This window comes from Takifugu rubripes, chromosome 21 (genome assembly GCF_901000725.2).
Source record: "Takifugu rubripes chromosome 21, fTakRub1.2, whole genome shotgun sequence".
NCBI lineage: Eukaryota > Metazoa > Chordata > Actinopteri > Tetraodontiformes > Tetraodontidae > Takifugu > Takifugu rubripes.
The window spans coordinates 5,242,717-5,261,986 of record NC_042305.1 but is presented as its reverse complement, the minus strand read 5'-3'; the positions used below and the strand labels follow the sequence as shown (position 1 = coordinate 5,261,986).

At 40.4% G+C, this 19,270-nt stretch overlaps 1 protein-coding gene across 2 annotated transcripts; it reads right to left on the bottom strand.

Moving 5' to 3' along the window:
- Positions 1 to 761: 761 nt before the first annotated feature.
- Positions 762 to 8,742, bottom strand: lhx2b (LIM homeobox 2b). Of its 2 annotated transcripts, none has more exons than XM_029830226.1 (5): positions 6,897 to 8,742; positions 5,994 to 6,196; positions 5,017 to 5,384; positions 3,402 to 3,607; positions 762 to 1,314 (listed from the first exon to the last, which is right to left on the bottom strand). In XM_029830226.1, the coding sequence occupies exons 1-5, from the start codon at positions 7,077 to 7,079 to the stop codon at positions 1,024 to 1,026; spliced, it is 1,251 nt and encodes a 416-aa protein (XP_029686086.1). In that variant the 5' UTR covers positions 7,080 to 8,742; the 3' UTR covers positions 762 to 1,023. The 2 variants fall into 2 exon arrangements, with proteins under 2 accessions (XP_029686086.1, XP_003978142.3); XM_003978093.3 differs by having other exon boundaries at positions 5,017 to 5,387; positions 6,897 to 8,585.
- Between the last annotated feature and the right edge of the window lie 10,528 nt (positions 8,743 to 19,270).

Here is a 19,270-nt window from a genome sequence, read left to right as displayed (position 1 = left end):
GAGGTACTTGAACTCCTCCACCTGGGGCAGGATCTCCTCCTTGACCCGGAGAAGGCACTCCACCTTTTTCCGGTTGAGAACCATGGCCTCGGATTTTGAGGTAATGATTTTCATCCCAGCCGCTTTGCATGTGGCGGCGAACCGATCCAGTGATTGTTGAAGGTCACAGGCCGATGACGCCAACAGGACCACATCATCTGCAAAAAGCAGAGACCCGATCCTGAGGTCACCAAACCGGACCCCCTCAACACCATGACTGCACCTAGAAATTCTAGAAATTGCTCGCAGTAAGTATCTCAGAGATCACACAGGTAATACATATGTGCAGAGCCACTCTCTGAGGATTTCCCTTCTTTGTGTTTTAAGAGGTATGGAATGATAAATGGCTTAGTTTGTAATAAGATTTATTTAACCTTAGCGACAGCTTTCCAAAATCTGTAGCTGATTGAGCAGACAAAAATATTTCTCTCTCTAAATAAATGGAAACCTAATTTGTTTCAGTGTGTTTTCAACCTGGAGAGTATCTTACTGGGCAGCATCTGAGTTTATAGAATTGAACAACTCACTTACATCTGGGCTGATCAATGTGACCTCAACTGAGTCCAACAGTCACATGTAAATACTGTAGTTTAAAAGAGAACAAGAGCTTTAAACTCTTTAGAATATAATCAATCTTAGCATGATGCATTGACTATCACTCACTCACTCACTCACTCACTCACTCACTCACATGGGAAAACATGAATCAGACTGTCAACAGTTGGTAGATACAACCTGTTTAATCTGAGGGTTTCCAAAAAGAAGACGACAGTGACTCTTATACAACATCATAAATACTGTGCTGAAGAAGGATTTCTTTCTTCCTACAATCCCTCTCTGTGATCACCAAGTCCTCCGTTCAACTGATGACAGCATGGACAGAAGTCAGTGATGAGCTCAGAACATAAGATTTGTTACCTTCTGGTACTACAGTGTCTGAGTGTGGAGGAAACAGCAGTGCTCAGCTCAGGTGTGCATGAACCATCAGAAGAGACTGGTCAGAGTGGTCTGTGAGGGGCTCCTGCACTCATGGACGTCCATGCCGCCCGGCACTGAGGTGAGAACAGAGGTGACTGTTGGCATTGTGGGGTTGGTTAAGTCTGTCAGGGTAGTGGGGGCGCTGGAGGGGCTCATAGAGGCGTTTGAGATCTCTGAGGCCGGGCCTGATGGTGTGCCGCCTTGCAGCGTTGAGCTGTCAGAAGCTTTGTCAACTCCAGTGCTCTCCTGCCTCAGCAGGTTCCTCCTGAACTTGGCTCGAGCATTTTGGAACCAAACCTAAGACACAAATGTATTATTTAAAAAAAAAAGAAAACAAGATATTTGCCTGACATTTACATTTATCACTGAGGAAGGAAATGAAACTGTTCTCACTCCTAAATGCCCTACCATCTTCTCAAATACACAGAAGAAATAGAGAATGTGACTGTAAAAACTGATTAAGCAGATATAATCTAGACAGTAGTCTGGATTTCTATCACAAGATTTGTTGCCTTCACTTGATCATCTTGTTTTCTGTGCAAATAAGAGAAGAGTTTTGTTTTCTACGGCAGAAGATGTTGCAGATCATTCAAGACATGTGCATTAATTTATTACATTTTAGTCTCTGACAATACATATAAGATGTACACATTCCAATAAAATGTTCATGACAGACTTGAAAAGGATTCAGCTTTACAAATATTTTCCTGAAGGTAACATTTCAGATTGGAGTTTATCTGGTTCACCCTTTCAAGATAAGTAAACTCCTCTTACACACTCACACACACTATAGCTGACAGGTTTACTTAGATTCTGATTGAGCAACTTGGAATTGTTACATTTTTAATATTTGCACAATTTCTGTTTTTAGTGAAAACATGTTTTTCTGTATGAAATTCATAGTGGCCATCCTCATCATTGACCCCAACCACGCAGTCTAACAGCACAGCACGCAGATTCATATTAAAAGAAAAAAAGTGACCGCAGACTTCAAGGATGTGAGCAGTGAGCCATGGTGAGTGTGACTCTGATCACAGCAGACATCAGGCTCTGCTGGACAGGTTCCCGTGGAGCTTCCCGCCTGTTTTCAGGAGTTGACGAACTAAATCTGACCGACAAGTCGCGGAAACACTTCAGACTGTCCAGGTCATGTCAAAAAAACAGCTGAACTGCAGATGCAGAGACGATCTCACACTGGCGTAACGTCATCCATACGAGCAAAACGTTTATTACATGTTCAAGACAAGAAGGCAAAAGGAAGAGAATTAAAGTGAACTGATGGGACGCAGAAGCTGCTGTCAGTCTGCCCTCAGTCATTAGGCTATCTTGAACCTGCTGCTTTTCCTTCCATAAAGGAACAGCTCCATCCAACATTTTCGTGGAAAACTTTCTCAGTGGAAAACATCCTCTAACATCTGTCAAATCAAGAAAAATAATCTTTCAGATGCTAAAAGCTGAGCCAGAGCTGCTGTTTTATCACGACCCACCTTCTGATGAAATGCTAATATTGCTGAATTTCTACTCACGTCAGTCAAATAATCGCACAGTGATGGCTCAAACACTTCTGAAAAGATTTTGCTGAAATAAAGAAAATGACCTGCGGCCACAGAAAAAAATGATACTTCTTTCATTTTGTTTCAGCAAAAAATAAGATTTACCAAAGATTTGGATTTTGTTTTGGGAAAAATTCCACATCATTTTGAGGGAAACTTTTGTTTGAATCCTTTCCTGCGTGAGCCTCCCCCCAACACCCACACACACACCCACACACACACACACACACACACACACACACACCATAATAAAGTGTGTCGTGTGCGTCCAGTGGCGCTGTGTGCTGGAGCGTGTTCAGAGCTCTGGGAAACACCAGAAACAACCACCAAGAGCATCTCAAAAGCATCGAAGCAAAGCGACTGCCTTGTTGTCTCCGAGTTAATTAAAGCAGCTGGCTGACTTTTCTGTTCAGAAAATGAAAAAATTCAGAAACCTTTTTGCCTAATTTTTTTTCTTCTGTTCACCCAGCAGATATTCACTGTCATCATCTGTGGAACTCAAAGGCTGTGTTCTGTCTGTACTGTTGAGCTTAGCTTCTCTTCCATCAGTTGTGAGCAAGAAAACAAAAGAATCACATTTTATTATAACAGATTTCATTTATGCTTCTTTTCCATTTGTACTTGAGTTGCTGTAAACACAATTTTGTTCTTTTCTGAGTCAGTGACAGACTCTAGTGTGGAATCTTTTTAAGCAAAAGACAAAAACAGCATTCAGTTGCTCTGCCTAGAGCATTTCAGTGGGATTTAAATGATTAGTCCTGCTTTCCTAGATTCAGGAAACACACTCAGACTTTGATGCTAAGTTAATTTTGGACTGTTGGCCACTCATACCTGTAAGACCCTCTTGGTAAGGCCCGTCTTCTGAGCCAGCTGCTTCAGGTCCTTAGCATCTGGGTTGTGGTTGATGGCAAAGTAGGACTTCATGGTCCTGAGCTGGTGGTGCTTAAAGGAGGTCCGCATGCGCTTGGTCTTCTGCGTGGAGCTGTACTGGGAATCTCGGTCCATGGACTCGCCGTCATTTTCATTACAGCTTAGAGCTGTAGGAAACAAGAAGAATTCAAGTTGGCGAAAATTCCATTTCTTGGCAGCACTCACATTAAAGAACTCCAATAGACTGCATATATGGACCTATATATGTGGCTTCTACTCCATTCCATTTATTTTAATGTATTTCTGTAACTTGGGTTATGTTGAAAAATTAATACATTTTTAGTTTTTTTTTATTTTATTTTTGTGACTGTCAGTTTTCAGGAATTAACTGGAAATATAAAATGATTTACTTTTAATCTGATTACCAAAATAAAATGTATCCTTATTCAAATATTTTTGGCAATTTTTCATGCATTATAAATGCTTGAAAAATGCATCCAAAACATAAATAACTTTTGAAAAATTTTGTTTTTCATTGACTTTTTCAGATTAATTTCATGCATCAGACCTGTGGTGACCAAACAGCTGCAAAAACATACATGTAGGCCTACACAAATACCAAGATATCAGCCTGAAGAAAACACATTGATGGTCCCAGTCTGCCGAAACCTTGGCACTGCTCGAAGTGTTGCTGCTTTAAGATTATGAATATGAAGTGAGTGAAAAGCACCAGAATAACACTTCACTTAATGAGCTCATACACACAACAGGCAGAACAAATACTGCTCCCAGTCCCTGACATATGCTGCAGCGTTTTCAGCATGCGCATCCTGTTTTCTGCAGACTTAAACTCTTCATTTTCAAGGTGAAGCTTTCCTCCTATTCTTTCTGTCAACACAAGAGGGCGCACTGCCTCTTTTACCGATGTATAATTTATCTTCCTTTTGGATATTTACAATCATAGTTACTTCACAGAATTCTGATCTTAAGTCATATCTAATTATAGCTGTTTGGGGATGTTGAGTTGTTTCCCATCATTGTGATTGGTATAAATCACAATGATATTGGGGGGTTGCGTGTGAGGTACTCAGTTGTAGATGGATATGGAACCTGACAAGTGGAGAACGGTGCAAACAGAAGTCGGAACCCACCCCCAAACTCACAACCCTCAAAAGCACGTGACGAAGAATTATTCGTATCTTTTTTTTAAAAAATACAATTTTAACTGATATAAAGGCCTGCGTTTACTGTTAATTCATTTCTGACCCGGGAGCTGTAGGATATTATAAACAGGCATTAAGTATAAAGTATATATAAAGAGGAGGTTATATGAAGGAATTTACTTCAAATGTTCCGCTTAGACTTGACTTTATATAGCGCAGGCAAATATGAGAAAATACGGGGGAAAAAAGTGTTTTTTCTAAACATTTAACACCAATATTATTGATTTTGTCATTTTAAGAAGCTTCTAAATTTAAACGGGTTTCCTGGTTCTTAGCTTAATTAGCACCTGGCAGGAAAACTAATCTGAACTTCTTGTTTTTTGCTGTCAGGGGATAAACGCGCCCGTCCTCACCTGCGTTATAAGCGGCCAGCTCGGCTCCTGGCCCAGGGCTTTTCCTTTTCCTGGGTCGGCCCTTCTGAACCGTCCCGACACCGTTGAAGTAGGATAGTCCGAGCGTGTTGGCCGGGCCGAGGCCTTTGTGCGGGACCACGTCTGCGTGGTTAAAGTGTGTCTGATATTCTCCCTGGACCAGAGTCTCAAAGTGCAGCCGGCAGTAGACCAGACTGTCCTTCATGCCGAAATGGTCCCCGGTGGTCAACATCTTACTGCACGTGGTGCAGGTGAAACAGTTCAAGTGGTAAACCAGGTCCCGGGCCCGCATCACCATCTCCGACGCCGAGATGCCGAGGTGGCACCGCGCACACCTCTGCACCGAAAATCTTCTGCGGACAATACAGAGACGCCATCAGAGTACGGACGAGACTAATCCTGCGTATTATTATTATTATTATTATTATTATTATTATTATTATTATTATTAGACGAAAAATAGCTTCGGACTAGTTCCCTTTTAGAACTTTCTTCATACAACAACTTTCTGAAAACTGGAGACGGAGGGAACAGACCTTAAAATCAAAGTAGAGAAATGTGGATTTGACTGCACATGTGATGTCTGTCGGGCCAGTTTCAGTGAAATATTATTAAAAAGTGACTTTTGCAGCCCTCTTTGTCGAATGAAATCAATATGTAGTGTAATCGGCTTTTTCAATGTAATTTGCTGATATTTTTATTTTTGTCTTTTCTGATGGCCTGAAAGTAGTGTTGAAGGCACATTTTTAGAAAAATATTTAGTTGTAAAACCTCTTTAATTCAATTGTATTCTTCCTTGGGAAAAAAATGAAATCCTCGCCAATATTTACACCCAATTTAGTCTACTTTAGACGTTGTGCATATCTAAATATTTAAAATCTTAATAAATCTTGGCATTTTCGATGAAGGTGCACATCTTGATCATGTACGCGCAGCCCAGGCCCTCCGCGCCCTCCTACCTGTAGTAGTCCTCCTTGCAGTAGATGCTGCCGTCTTTGCTGAAGCAGGTGAGCTCAGATTCCAGGTTCAGTTTGCACTCGCAGCACTTGAGGCAGCGCATGTGCCACTGCTTGTCCACGGCCAGCAGGTAGTACCGGTCCACGATCTTCCTGCCGCAGCCGGCACACAGAGCGACGCGCTCGCCGGTCAGACAGGGGAGAGGCTGCGGGTCAGAGCGGAGCAGTCACACACAGATCACCCGCACCTGGACACACACACACACACAACTGCCACACACAAGTGTGTGTGTGTGTGTGTGTGTGTGTGTGTGTGTGTGTGTGTGTGTGTGTGTGTGTGTGTGTTTAACTTTAACTGTTTTTACGCTGCAAACGATTTACACCAGCGCACACACGGTGCTAGGGTTTCATTAATTTTTCGTGCAGTCTCATTGCCCAGATATTAATTAATAACGAATATTAAGTATTCCATTCGTAAAGTCATGATTAGTAAAGCCTATTTTCACACTATTCAAACGCATTCACGCACGCAACGAAGCGGACTTTTGTTTCAATTGAAATTGTAGTTAATTACAAAGAAATAATGTTTTGAAAATGCTGCCCGAATGTCTTTTAAAAATCTGCTTTTAAAAAATAACCATTAAGGCCAAATAATTTCAAAATAAAATAAAACAATTTCTCATTTGTAAGGAGCTGAAGTTTTGCTCAGCATTGTTAATTAACATCAATACTATTTTTGTTATTATTGATAATCATTACGATGCTCACAATTATCAGTAAATGTGTTATTATTATTCTTATTATTATTATGATTATTATTGTTATTATCGTTGTTGTTGTTATTATTAGTAGAAGTATTACACATTTGTTTTTTGCTGCTGAAAGGAAGGAGTCACGCGTTCTTACCGTTTCAGATTCGCCCATATCGATGACGGAGCTGATGGCTACTGACTCACTCTTTCCTCTCCGGTCCATTTCTTCCACCATGCCGTGCACGTCGCCTCCAGGGAGGCCGTGGAAAAGCATTGTAGCCGCAGAAGGCAGGATGTTGTAACTGTTCTCTTCAGCTCCGCAGGCTAAGATGTCCATCAGAGGCGAGAATGGCGCTGTTCTTGTCTCTCTTTCAGTTTGTCCTTCCTCGGCGTTTCAAATAGGAAATCCAGACCAGGGTGGAAAAAGAGACTGAAAAGTTGGGCACGTGTTTTCCACACTATGCCTCATCTGCCAATGAAAGCCGTCATCTGAATCTTTTTTGCTATTATTAAAAAGATAAATATAATTTTTTTGAAAATCCTCCAATAAGTTTTAAACCTATATTTTTTTTGTCTAGATTTTGTTTCGTGAACAAAAGGCTGGACATGTGCAGGAGTCACACCGGCAATGACTGTTCTTCACTGAGAGAAAGATTTAAAAAGCAGGTTTTGCACAGATAAAAAATATTGATTTACAAAACGTGCCACAGCTCAACCTTCGTTGCAATGTGCGCTGCGCAATCGCAGAGAGAAGAAAATACAAGTCCAAAAATCTGCCAGGAGCCCAAGAAAACCCTCCTCCAGGCTTCCAGGTTCAGTCCACACTTGTGCTTGAAAACTGCCGAGTTTTGATTTTCAAACTACCTCTGCTTTGCTTTAACAGCATGAAAATAGAGTCAACATTTCAAAGTGGTCGTCTGGCTGTGCTGCACTATTCCTTTCCAGTGTGTTTGCTCAATATTGTGTTGGATGTTCACATGTGCGTAACGACAGAAGAGGAGGAGCCGATTTACGTTGACTGACGAGTGCCTGCTGGCCCCCCAAACCGCCGGGCTCCCTTCTTCAGTCCCGGTTGGACTCCCCACTCCTTATCAACACGATGTTACTGCGTCACGACGCACCGTTGGTGTTCATTGGCTCCTCCGCAGAACTGTTCGGCTCTACTGGTCTACTTGCCGACTGGTCTCAAAGAAAAAGCAGAAACCTTTCTGCCTCCGTTTCGAATGGAGCACCCCAACCCTGTTTGTGTGTGTGTGTGTGTGTGTGTGTGAGAGAGAGAGTGTGTGTGTGTGAGAGAGTGTGTGTGTGTGTGAAACAGAGAGTCGTGTCGGTCCTCTGAGGTCTCTGCGCGCACCGAGGAGGTCCACTGGGAGCTTTACTCCAGTGACGTCCATGGGTCTCCACAGCAGGCCGGCCTCTCCATGGCACCAGAAAACAACCCGGGGAGGCTCCTCAAAACTGCCGGGAAGCAAACATTGATTCATTTATTTAGTTATTTTACTTATTCGTTTCGAGGCAATGAAAAACTATAGAGCATGAGAATTTTTTTTTTTAGAATTTTGATTGGTTGGGTGGTATTTTTTGGTATTATAATTTTTAATAATCGAAGTTGTAAAACGAGGATGAGCTTAGAGTTTGCTGGTTATGTCTATATTTTCTTAATTTCAGGATGTTGCGCAGACAGTGGGGGCATCCGACTCTTTCTCTGTAATTAGCTTTCTACTCTTAATTGGGTGGAGAAAGTGACGTCAGCTGCCGGTCTGATCTCACACAAAGACACTGGTCACAGCTGTCACGTCACTGTTGTCGATGCGTTCAGGAAAAGGTATTGGGAAGGAAACTCCTGCTGCACTTCGGGAGTAAGTTTTACAGCAGAAATATCAGAGTAGACACGTTCGTCGTCATGGGAACCATATCTTAATGAAATTCTATCATTGGTGCTTTGTTTCTGATTTTGGACGCGTTCTCTTTGATCTTCATTCTTTTTAAATTTAAAACAAACTGACGTTCTTTTAAAGTAGAAACAAGACATATGCATTCATCCGCAGCTTTATTAGATAAATAAACATTTATTAAGGTATTTATTCATTGATTGTTTCAACATTGAAATGATAAAATCAACAGCACAGGGATAATTAATCATTAAAACACTATCAGTAGAGAGCAGAGAAGACTTCTGCAAAAATGCTGTAAAATTAAACATTTGTTTAAAAAGGTCAAACCAAATAATGGTTTCAGAGTAGCAGAAGAGTGTCAGCTGGCTCATTGACTTGTAGCAGACTCGGCCTGTGAACTCCTCCAGCAGCGCTGATTTAATTTATAGCACGTATATGTCAATAAAACATAAGGAAAGACAGTAACTGCTTCTCTTCTTTTTTTCGTTCTCTTCATTTTTTCGTGGATTATGACTTATAAAAAATATGTTTTGTTAATCTTAATGCTGGTTAAAAGCCTACACACTGAAAGATCAGGGCTGTCAAATTTTTTCTTTTGAATCTACATCTAAATTGAAAGTTTACATTAAAATAACTAAATCTGGCAATCAAATATAACCCTTGTTTCTGTTTTAGACTATTGCTATAATATTTTTTCTTTCTTTGGTATTCCTTCAGTATTTTTTGGAAAGTGTCAGAATCTTTTCTCAAACACATTTTTTAGCCACATATGCCATATTATAAATATTATATTGTACTTTTTATAGAGATGTGTGATCATGTCAATAGCACCTTCTGAGAATCCATACTGTCATTAATTTGCTCCAAACCCATTTTATTTTATTTTGAACACAAATTGTGACCTTTTTTGCATGTGTAAGGCTGTACATGTGTGTGTGTGTGTGTGTGTGTGTGTGTGTGTGTGTGTGTGTGTGTGCGTGCGTGTGTGTGTGTGTGAGTGTGCACATGTATGTATGTTGGTCTAAAATGCTGATGCAGCTTCTCTATACTTCAGGGAGGCCATCAATAATATAAATCTGCATCTCTGGGAAAAACATGGTGGACGCCAGAGTGCAGCCATATTTGTGATTTTTTTTAGAGTGCGTGTGGAAGCTGAGAGGAGCCAGGTCAGGTGCTTGACTTTAATGGGATGCTGGGAATTGGGAGTGGGTTTCCATGCTCTCTGAGGAGAACCAGGTTGTAATTAAGAACAGGGAACAAACCAAAGAAGACTAAAGACACATGAAAGAGAGCATGTAAGCACTTACACACACACACACACCAACACACACACACACACACACACACACACACACACACACACACACACTCAGTGATGCACATGTAAACATAATTTAATACAAAACTGAGCAAAAATGAAGCGCTCATCAAAAACCTGCTGCTCAACGTGTGAACAAATATCAGCGTTTTGATCAGATGGATTCTCGTCAGAAGCCACCATACTCTGTGAAACACAAAAACATTTCTCGCAGAATCCCAGAAGAACAAATGTTGATTTTAGAGGAAGTTTTCATCTAGAAGACAATATGGTTTAGATGTTGGAGGTACATTCATCATAATTGGTTTGTAAATACAACACAGAATAAATGAAGCTGTGCCATAATTCACTCAACTTGCCATGGACACACTTGCAATAACTTGTAAAAATGTAGGCTTCAGTGCTAAACCACAAAATAACAGGTAACACATACAAACCTTTCATTGTCCCCAATGTTGGTAATGAGCATGAGCAAGAGAAAACACCTACAATAACTCCAGAGGTGCTGAGGGAAGATTTTAAAACTTTTACATCACAGTTGTGGCTGAACACTGGATAGATGAAGATTCAAGGGTTCCAGACACAGTCAACATAGAGGAAGTCTACAGGAAGTCACTTTGTGAGGTAGAGCTGTGAGAGCATATCAGAAGGTTCTACTGCAGCAGAGTAGTTGGGTTCTACTTTTCCAGTTTCCATTTCTTCTCTAGCTTCTGGGAGAAAATCCACTGAGCAGATAAACTGATCCACTCTTTTAAATTATGAAGCACTTTAATTGAATCGTGAGTGAAGTGAAGTCACTCTTAAAGGAACACAATCTGACAACCAAGAGTCAGTCTGTTTTATTGATCATTGCCTGTCTACAGATTCTACCACTGTTAACATGTTCTACCTCTGGCTAAATGTTCTACCACTGTCCAAATGTTCTACCTCTGTCTAAATGTTCTACTCCTGTCCAAATGTTCTACCTCTGTCTAAATGTTGTACCCCTGTCCAAATTTTCTACCTCTGTCAAGATGTTCCATCACTGCAGCTTTGTTTACCTCTATTTCACATGTTCTAACTCTGTATAAAGGTTCTAACTCTATCCACATGCCCCGTCCCTGTTGACACAATCTGCTTCTGTCTACAGGTTATACACCTCTTCTCATGTTCTACCTCTTTTCACATGGTCTACCTCTGTCCACATGTTTTACCTCTGTCTACCTGTGTCTAGAACTTCTCTACCCAGCCAGCCATCAACAGGTGGGTCCCCCCCATATTAGCCTAGTACTGCTGAGGGTTTCTTCCTATTAAAGGGGTTTTTCCCTTGCCACTGGAAGTCAGGCCCTGGGTTTCTGTGAAGCACCTTGAGATTATTTTGATTCTGTTAGGTGCTTTAAAAATACAGATGAATTGATTTTTGATTTTTTTTTCCAGAGGCTCCACCTCTGTCCACAGGTTGTACCTCTGTCTACAGTTCCTACCTGTCTTCATGCTCTATAGCGTCACAAAACCCTGATTTTTTTCCAGAGTGAAACATCTCTCCATGTTTTCTCTCCAAGCCTGGACATTAACATCAGGACAGGTGGTAATAGCTGGATCTGCTACTCTGCTACTTTGTGTGATGATGAAGCTGAAGCTGAAAACAGACTTCATAAAGGTGGCATGCAGACCTAATTTCCTTAAACGGGTTTAAAATCCATTTAATTTTTTAGGAACTTTTAATTCTAAACATACAAGGGGAGATTCTCCTTTTAGCATGAACAGTAACTGATACTCAAACTTGTAGTTAAATATTTTCAAACTGAAGTCAAACATTTTAAAGGAAAGCATCCAAAAACACAAGCTGTTTAAAATGATCTTACAGGAGAAATTAGGCCCCCAACAGTTTTGGCAGATAGCAAGAAGCAGAGAATTTTCACACAATGCCTCTTTACACTCTGCTGCACCAACTTGCGCTACAACCTACCGAAGCTGCTTCACAGATCATTGATGGATTCAAATGCAGGAACAAAGACATTTGAACTCAATGTTTTGCATGGCTGGAGCACTGTTCTGTCTGTGCATTACAATAAACCTTCAATTCATTTTTCAGTGAATCACTTTGTATGAAATTGAAATGTGAATTTGCAGTCTTGGGGATTTCAGTGCAAATAATATGGAACTGTGACATGAGGTTGTCTCCTCAACGAACAGCCCTTGTTGGTTGTATGTATAAGGAACAACATAAATACTGCATATATCCAGCTGGCATTAAATCGCATATTACACATTATCAAATGTTATTCTGTTACCAAGATGTGCCAATTAGCTTGATTGTTTTTGGAACATTTTATAAAATTTTTAGTGTTTACAAACCAAAATGATTGAAGAAGCTACATTCAGATTCTTTGCCCCAGGATGGACTTTAATTAAACATAAATCCATAAATCTGACAATAAGAACCAGCATATAGATGACGCTAATCAATAATTAGCACTGTCTGGTTGGCGTCGTTCTCATGGCGGCGTTAAGGATCTGTTTTTCTGCAGGTTTTGTGCAGAGGTGTTCTCCCACCCCAGCTCCTGTCAATCAGCCACAGACTGCAAGGATTACAAAAGGAGCTCGTTCTGCCCCCAGAGCCCCTCTTTGGAAAGCAATTCTAAAACTTACATGCCTCTTATTTGTTGGGTCAAAGGTTAAATTGCTGACCCTCCCCTCTATTCCACCGGTCTTGCTCTCCCCACAGTGTCCAGGCTGTACTATGAGTCTTATATTTACATGGATTAGAGTCCTTTCACGCTACATAAAAGAGCTGGTTCACAGTCAAAGGCTGAGGAGCAGTCCATGCTGCCCGAGTGGCCACATTATTCAGTGACAGACAATGACCATATTGTAGTTATGTGGAAAAGGTGGGGGCAGGAGGAAAGAGAAATCCCCCCTTTGCCATGGCAAAGTCCGACACTTGTGCCACAGACAGGGGAGGGCTGAGCCCCGACCACTTTTTCAAGCCGAACAAACAAAGCCTACCCACTGTGAACAAGATGAAGATGTCAAAAGCTTTTAGGCAGGGGGGTGTGATGGGGTTTAGAGGATAAACCAACAAAACAAGTGAAAAGGTCTTTCTCAAATGGATAAATCCCACTATTACTAAATCTACATTTCCCCATCAGATTTACTCTCTCCTCCAACATCCTCTTCCCTCCCCGCCCTCAAAAACCAAACCAAAACACACAATAAAAGAAGGAAGTTGCACTTTAGGGATGGAAGGGAAGTTTGGGAAGCCTCCAAAGAGTTTGCAGATTATATAAGATTACTCTATTCATTTTACAACAGCAATCAGATCAATATTGTCTTTGATCGGTCTCATTGATCATTAAGTCTGATACATAAAGTTTTTATAACAATATTAATACATGAAGATTTCACTGCAGTAGTGAACACATATGGTACATAAATGTGCCAGAAACAATAAGCCTGCAGCACTGGAGATTGAATGGCATAAAGAGACCTGGTATACAGCTCCAGCTAATTCACATGCAAATGGCAGCCTTGCATTGACTCTGATTAACTCCCTGTGAGTTAATAGAGTTCCCCGTTAAGAAAAAAAGATTTAGCTGCTTTTGAGTAAATGGTACAAGAAGGAGAGAGACACAGAAAGACTCTTAATGATCAATGCTGCACAAATGTGGAACACAGTGGAATGAGGACAGAGAATGGAGACAAAGGAAGGCAGCACTATTTCTGTTTTTAATGGCAGAAGTTCTGCTGATGTCTTCATCATGTAATTGACTCAATAAAAATAAAATATCTATGAGCCCAACATAATCTATAAATGACAATGACACATGTACAAAATACATTAGATGCATTTAACAGAAGTGTTCCTAAAGAGATTGAGGGATAGTTCTTTCTGCAATTGACCTATTGGTGCATAGATGGGGCCTCTGGAAAGAAAACTCTTGGATTATCCTGGGGGAAGCTTAAAGAAGTACTCAGGTAATGTAATAATAAACCAGAGGTAAAGATAGTGATTGTGGAACAGAAGATAAAATGAAAACTGACTCATGAAAAGAGTAGGAAACATGCCAAAGAAATAACCAATTTGGCTTCTGTAACTGAGGTGGATCTACTTTATCATGTAGTGGCAAATATCATAGCTATTTTTCTTTTAATAAACTTAATCTTAGATCATCGTATTTCCCATGACATCAATATAATTGTAAAAGTACAATGAATTAATACAGGGTCTAAACAATAGATGTTTGTTATGAACTATGACCATGAGAAGTAAAAGTCAAATCATTCATATTCATTAGATACTACTTGGTCCTGCTCGCAGCTTCTTCTGTTAAAATAAGTAAGGTAAGTTTTTACTGTCTCTGTTGCTTGTTCATGAGTCAGTTTTTGGCTTTCTGTGCAGAACACAGAGATAATCTGGAATGTTTGATCTTACTGTGTTTTACACACACACACACACACACACACACACACACGCACACACAAGAATGAAACAATCAGATCTACTTGGTGGTCTACTTTTTAAATTACATGATATATAGTTTTTATTTTGTCGATTAGAACATAATAGGATCTTGCATTTACATATTTGGCTGTTCTAGTCTTGGTCTACTGAGTTTTGAACAATTTCATGTTCTAGCTCCATGACCAGCCTCAGCGGTAACACTCTGCATGGTCCTTCTTTGCTGGTGTGAAACCAAGAGAATATCCTTTGTCAAGGTGTACTCGCCTCAATTCTCACTCATCGCCCCTGGCATCAGGGTGTTAAGTTATTTGCTCCAGAGGACTCCACATTCACATTTTTACAAGACCCAAGGTTATTAGGCAAACAGGCTCTACACATGTCCCCTGCTATGACAGTTTTTACAGTCAAGGATTTCGACCTTTATTTCCATCCAAGTACTGCCTCCATTCCCCTTCACACCCTCTGTGACACACACCCCCATATACAGCCACCACCACCCTTCTCCAATCACCATTCACTCTGTCTTAAACGAGGCGAGAGTCCCTAAATGTGTAGTGGGTGTGATCACAGTGTAGTTACTCCGGCTGGAAGACTTCAGGCAGAATGGCTGCAGACCTGAGTCTCACCATCTTCCCTGAGCACTGACAGTCCACCCCCCCACCCCCACCGTCTGCTTTCCAGCTTAATTTACAGGGACGTCTTTGCATAGTTCAGGAACTGTGGTTCTAGTGACCATTTATTCATGAAGAGGACACAAATGACAAATGTGTGCTTTGCCTTTGTACTTTAAAAATGCCTTTCTCATAACTAAAACAGCTCTGATCAAAAGAGCACGTAACATCAAAGCAATTCACCCTCCGATAGGGCGATTGAAAGTTGAGCTTGAGCACTGTTTCTCTTGCATTCATCCTGGCTTGGTTCTCATTAGCTGCTCATTTAATCAGATGCACCATAAATTAGTATGACTTTTCTCTGGGTTTGATGCATAAAAGTTGAATCTCAAGGACACATGATTTTAGCACACTCAGACAATAGCAGATCTACAGAAAGTACTCATTTCTGGTTAAATATGAGCCAAACAGCTTAAATTAAATTAAACATGTTTAACAAAATTAAACAACATTGAATGAAAAAAATGTTCCAAGGCACACCCATCACAGAATGGACATGGCTAGTTCCCTCTCCTAATCATGTCTGGCTAGTTTTGGCTAGTTTGGCTTGTTTCTAGAAACCTCTGATGGCAGTTTGAGGAATCTGTAATCCATTGAACCTGCTCAGAGGTTCTCCTGTGTCCTCCACCACACAGGCAAGAATTTGGAGGAGATACCAAGACACAGGCAGCAGGACTGCTGTCTGCTCCTTCAGAGTTAGGGGAGCAGAATGAGCACTGCAGGACATTATTATGTTCCCGAATTCATGCTTCATGAATCTGTGTATGGGGGGATGTTCTTCCGCTTTAAATAGATATTGCTGTATGGCGTAGACATTGCTGGTATGTCAACAGCTGAGACATCTATGTTAAAGCTGATACAGCTTTTATATTAAGGCTATGCATTTAATGATAGTAAGGTTCAGACTGACTTCCTACTACTATTCTAATTATCTATAGTTTTCTATTATTATCTGTGTCAGGGGCTTAGGAAATGAGCTTTTAACACAGACTAAAGCAGACCTCAAGACGGATAAAAAAAGATGATTTTCTGACTGTAGAAAATATCTCACCCACTCTGCATTTAAAAGTTCAAATTTTAGTAGTGGTGTGGGTGGTCGTTGGGGTTGGGGGGGGTGGGGGGGGGGGGGGGTGGGGGGAAGTGGTGTGCTTTATCGTTTGCGATTATTTCAAATTGACTTCAAATTCACTGCTCACACGATATCCCAGATATTTCAGTCCACTATATGAGAACTGTGAGGTTGCCTGGCACCCTGTAGGTCCAGTGATGATGAAGACAGCATTCATATCTTCCAACTAATGAAGATATCAGTGCCTTCAAAACAGTAAATCAGCCAGTAACATGTCCCATGTTGTCCCAAAGTGATTTATTCAGAACTGTATAGAAGTCTTGTAATGCTCCCATGCTCTGTTTTGTATTTTCCCTCAGTGGTGTAATAATAGAGGCTCTTAAATCATTAATAATTTGTGTTTGGATATTTTCCACCAAACGATGCGGCATATATAGGTAAAGTGGCATCTACATATACAAAAATGAACATGTTAAATGGACATGTTAATTTAACTTGGTAAATTAAAACCCTTAAATTAACTCTAAAATGAACAAATAAGGATTATTCCATACTAAAGTATTCAGAGAGCTTATTTAATCAGCTCTGACACAATTGGAATCTGTGCTCCAGGGATGCAGAGGGAAGAAGAATGCTCCCCCCCACACACACACACACAAACACACTCACGTGTGGGTATGTGAGTGTGTCACCGCACCCAGAGTGTCACTTTCTGTTTTCTGAAAGCACAAATGAACCTCTTTGCCAAGTGAGCAGGGTAGATGAATCCGAACAAGGTGAACCCACTGACCTGGGCATTGATAACTTATTGTAATTAATGTATTTTATGTAAATTCCCTTTGCTTCTTGTCCTCCCTCATTCTCCTTCTCTGCCCAACCAGCCATCAGCAGACAGGGCCCCCTGTATGAGTTTGGTCCTGCCCAAGAATTCTTCCTGTTAAAGGAAGTTTTTTCCTGGCCAGTGTTGCTTGTTGGGGGGTCAGGCCCTGGGTTTCTATAAAGTGTCTGGAAACAATTTAATATGATCCCCTGATAGAAGACATTATATTAATAAATATGAATTGAATTGAATTGAATTGAACTTTGCACAGGATAGTAATTACTTCAATACCCTGGTTTATTTGTTTAGAATCATTAGATAATAATTTTTCTAATTTTAAGCAAATAGTTAATATTTTTACATATGTAATTTGCCTCCTATAGTGGTTGAAATGAAGAACAATAATTTTGCCCTGCAAAGACAGTAAAGTGTTGGTGGTAACATGCTGGAGTCTCAGATGATAGAACGCTGTGTGTAGAGGTGTATCTGCAGGTAGCTGCTCAGAGCTGAGGGGGTTAACTTTCAGTCACAGCTAATCTCCTCAGGGGACTTTGGAGCGATATCCAGTCAGAGTGGAATGTGTATGTGTGCAATTCTGACCAAGGATTGCCACAACTGTCTGTCACTTCCCCAGCACAGAGTCTACAGTGGGTCCTCTCACACTGTTATTCATTCCCAGCACCCCATTAAATCTGCTCTCCACACAAGGACCTAGCTTCAACTGTGTCAGACGAGAAACTCCCTGGAGCCCGCCCGCAGAAGCTAACTTCAACTAGACCACATTCTGGACGCATGTTTTACTGAGGAATTAACTGTGATTTCTGCAGTTATACAGGCAAACATTCAAAATCCAGTCAGTTCAGATAACTGTAGGATAACTCGAGATGGGACCTGTCAAGCAAAACATTTTTGACCTATTCATCAAAACCTCCCAGCACATTCAAATGGCAGACTCTATGTACCATAAATATCAGACCACTTTTATCACCAAATGTTAACATACAGTTAAAAACATTGTAAAGAGTTGATGCCAACTACATTTTTGATGCAGGCCATACAAAAACTACAGATTAAATTGCATGTACACACTGGAGACTACTGGTTGAAGGCACTGCATTACGAATTAATGACCAGTAAATTATTTTGAATAAAGGAAAACAAAAAAATAAATGTCCTTATTTGCCTCACAGGGGTCATAGGGAGGATGCACATAAGGGCAAAGGCAGGGTACACCACTGGATGGGTCAGCAGCAGCATGGCCCCAATGTGAGCATTTTTGAGTTTGGTACCATGCTCAAGGGTACCTTGCCATTGCTTTGAAGGTGTTCTGGCACCTACCCTATCACCTTTCAGTCTATACCAGGGCTTGAACCGTGAACCCTCTGCTTCTCAGCCCAGTCCCCACACTGAGCTACCAACACCACACATAAACCACGATTACCATAGATAAATGTATTAATTCATAAATTTATTTTAAAATAAATAATGGTCAGAACTCATTATTTTACAGACATTTAAATATTATCATAAGTGAAACAATCATGAATAATATAATCTTCAGTTATCAACACCAACATCATGAACAAGCAGAATTTTCTCCTATAAAATGTTGAATTTTTCCTTTGAAACTTTGGTTTGACAATTTATGGATATGGTTTTAAAATTCTTCTAATCAGCAACAGTCTGCTGATGTTTATAGCTCTTGGTGATCTTCATAATTGTTTCGCACACCTCTGTTGTCATTGTGGTCATTGGCTACCAGGTCAAATGCTCATTTCATCCAAGAAATAATTCATGAATTTTACTTACTTTAATTTTGGACAACAGAATTGGAAGTCCACCAGAGACATCGGCTGTTTATTTAGATCTATTCTCTAACAATTGGACAGCCAAGTGTTAGTTAGCCAGAAACAGAAAATTAAACAAGATGAAATTGAGACAGTTTTATGGTCTCATTTCTATATTGTGTTCTATTTTATATCAGCTTCAGTTCTTTATGAACCACAATCAGACCTGTGTGCACACACACACACACATCTACATACATATCTACACACACCACACAGTGTAAAGACCTCTACTGTAAATCCCTGAACCGCTAATCACTCACCTATGTTTCTTTACATTTACCTTTTATGATACATTATTATGTCTCACAGGTATCTTTGTTGTGTGTAATGTTAGTCTGCAGCAACCAGCTTGTGAATTTATGTAACTTATAACCAATACTTAACAGATTGAATTTTGCTCCCTGTTTAACCTTGCAGTGAAATAGAGCTATAGAATCCCATTTCATCTTTAACACTACAAA

Coding starts and splice junctions, on each gene's coding strand:
- lhx2b (XM_003978093.3), bottom strand. CDS start 7,079: ATGGACATCTTAGCCTGCGGAGCTGAAGAGAACAGTTACAACATCCTG. Junction 5,388..5,993: donor TGCAAGGAGGACTACTACAG/GTAGGAGGGCGC, acceptor TATTGTCCGCAG/AAGATTTTCGGTGCAGAGGT. Junction 3,608..5,016: donor GCTGGCCGCTTATAACGCAG/GTGAGGACGGGC, acceptor TGTTTCCTACAG/CTCTAAGCTGTAATGAAAAT.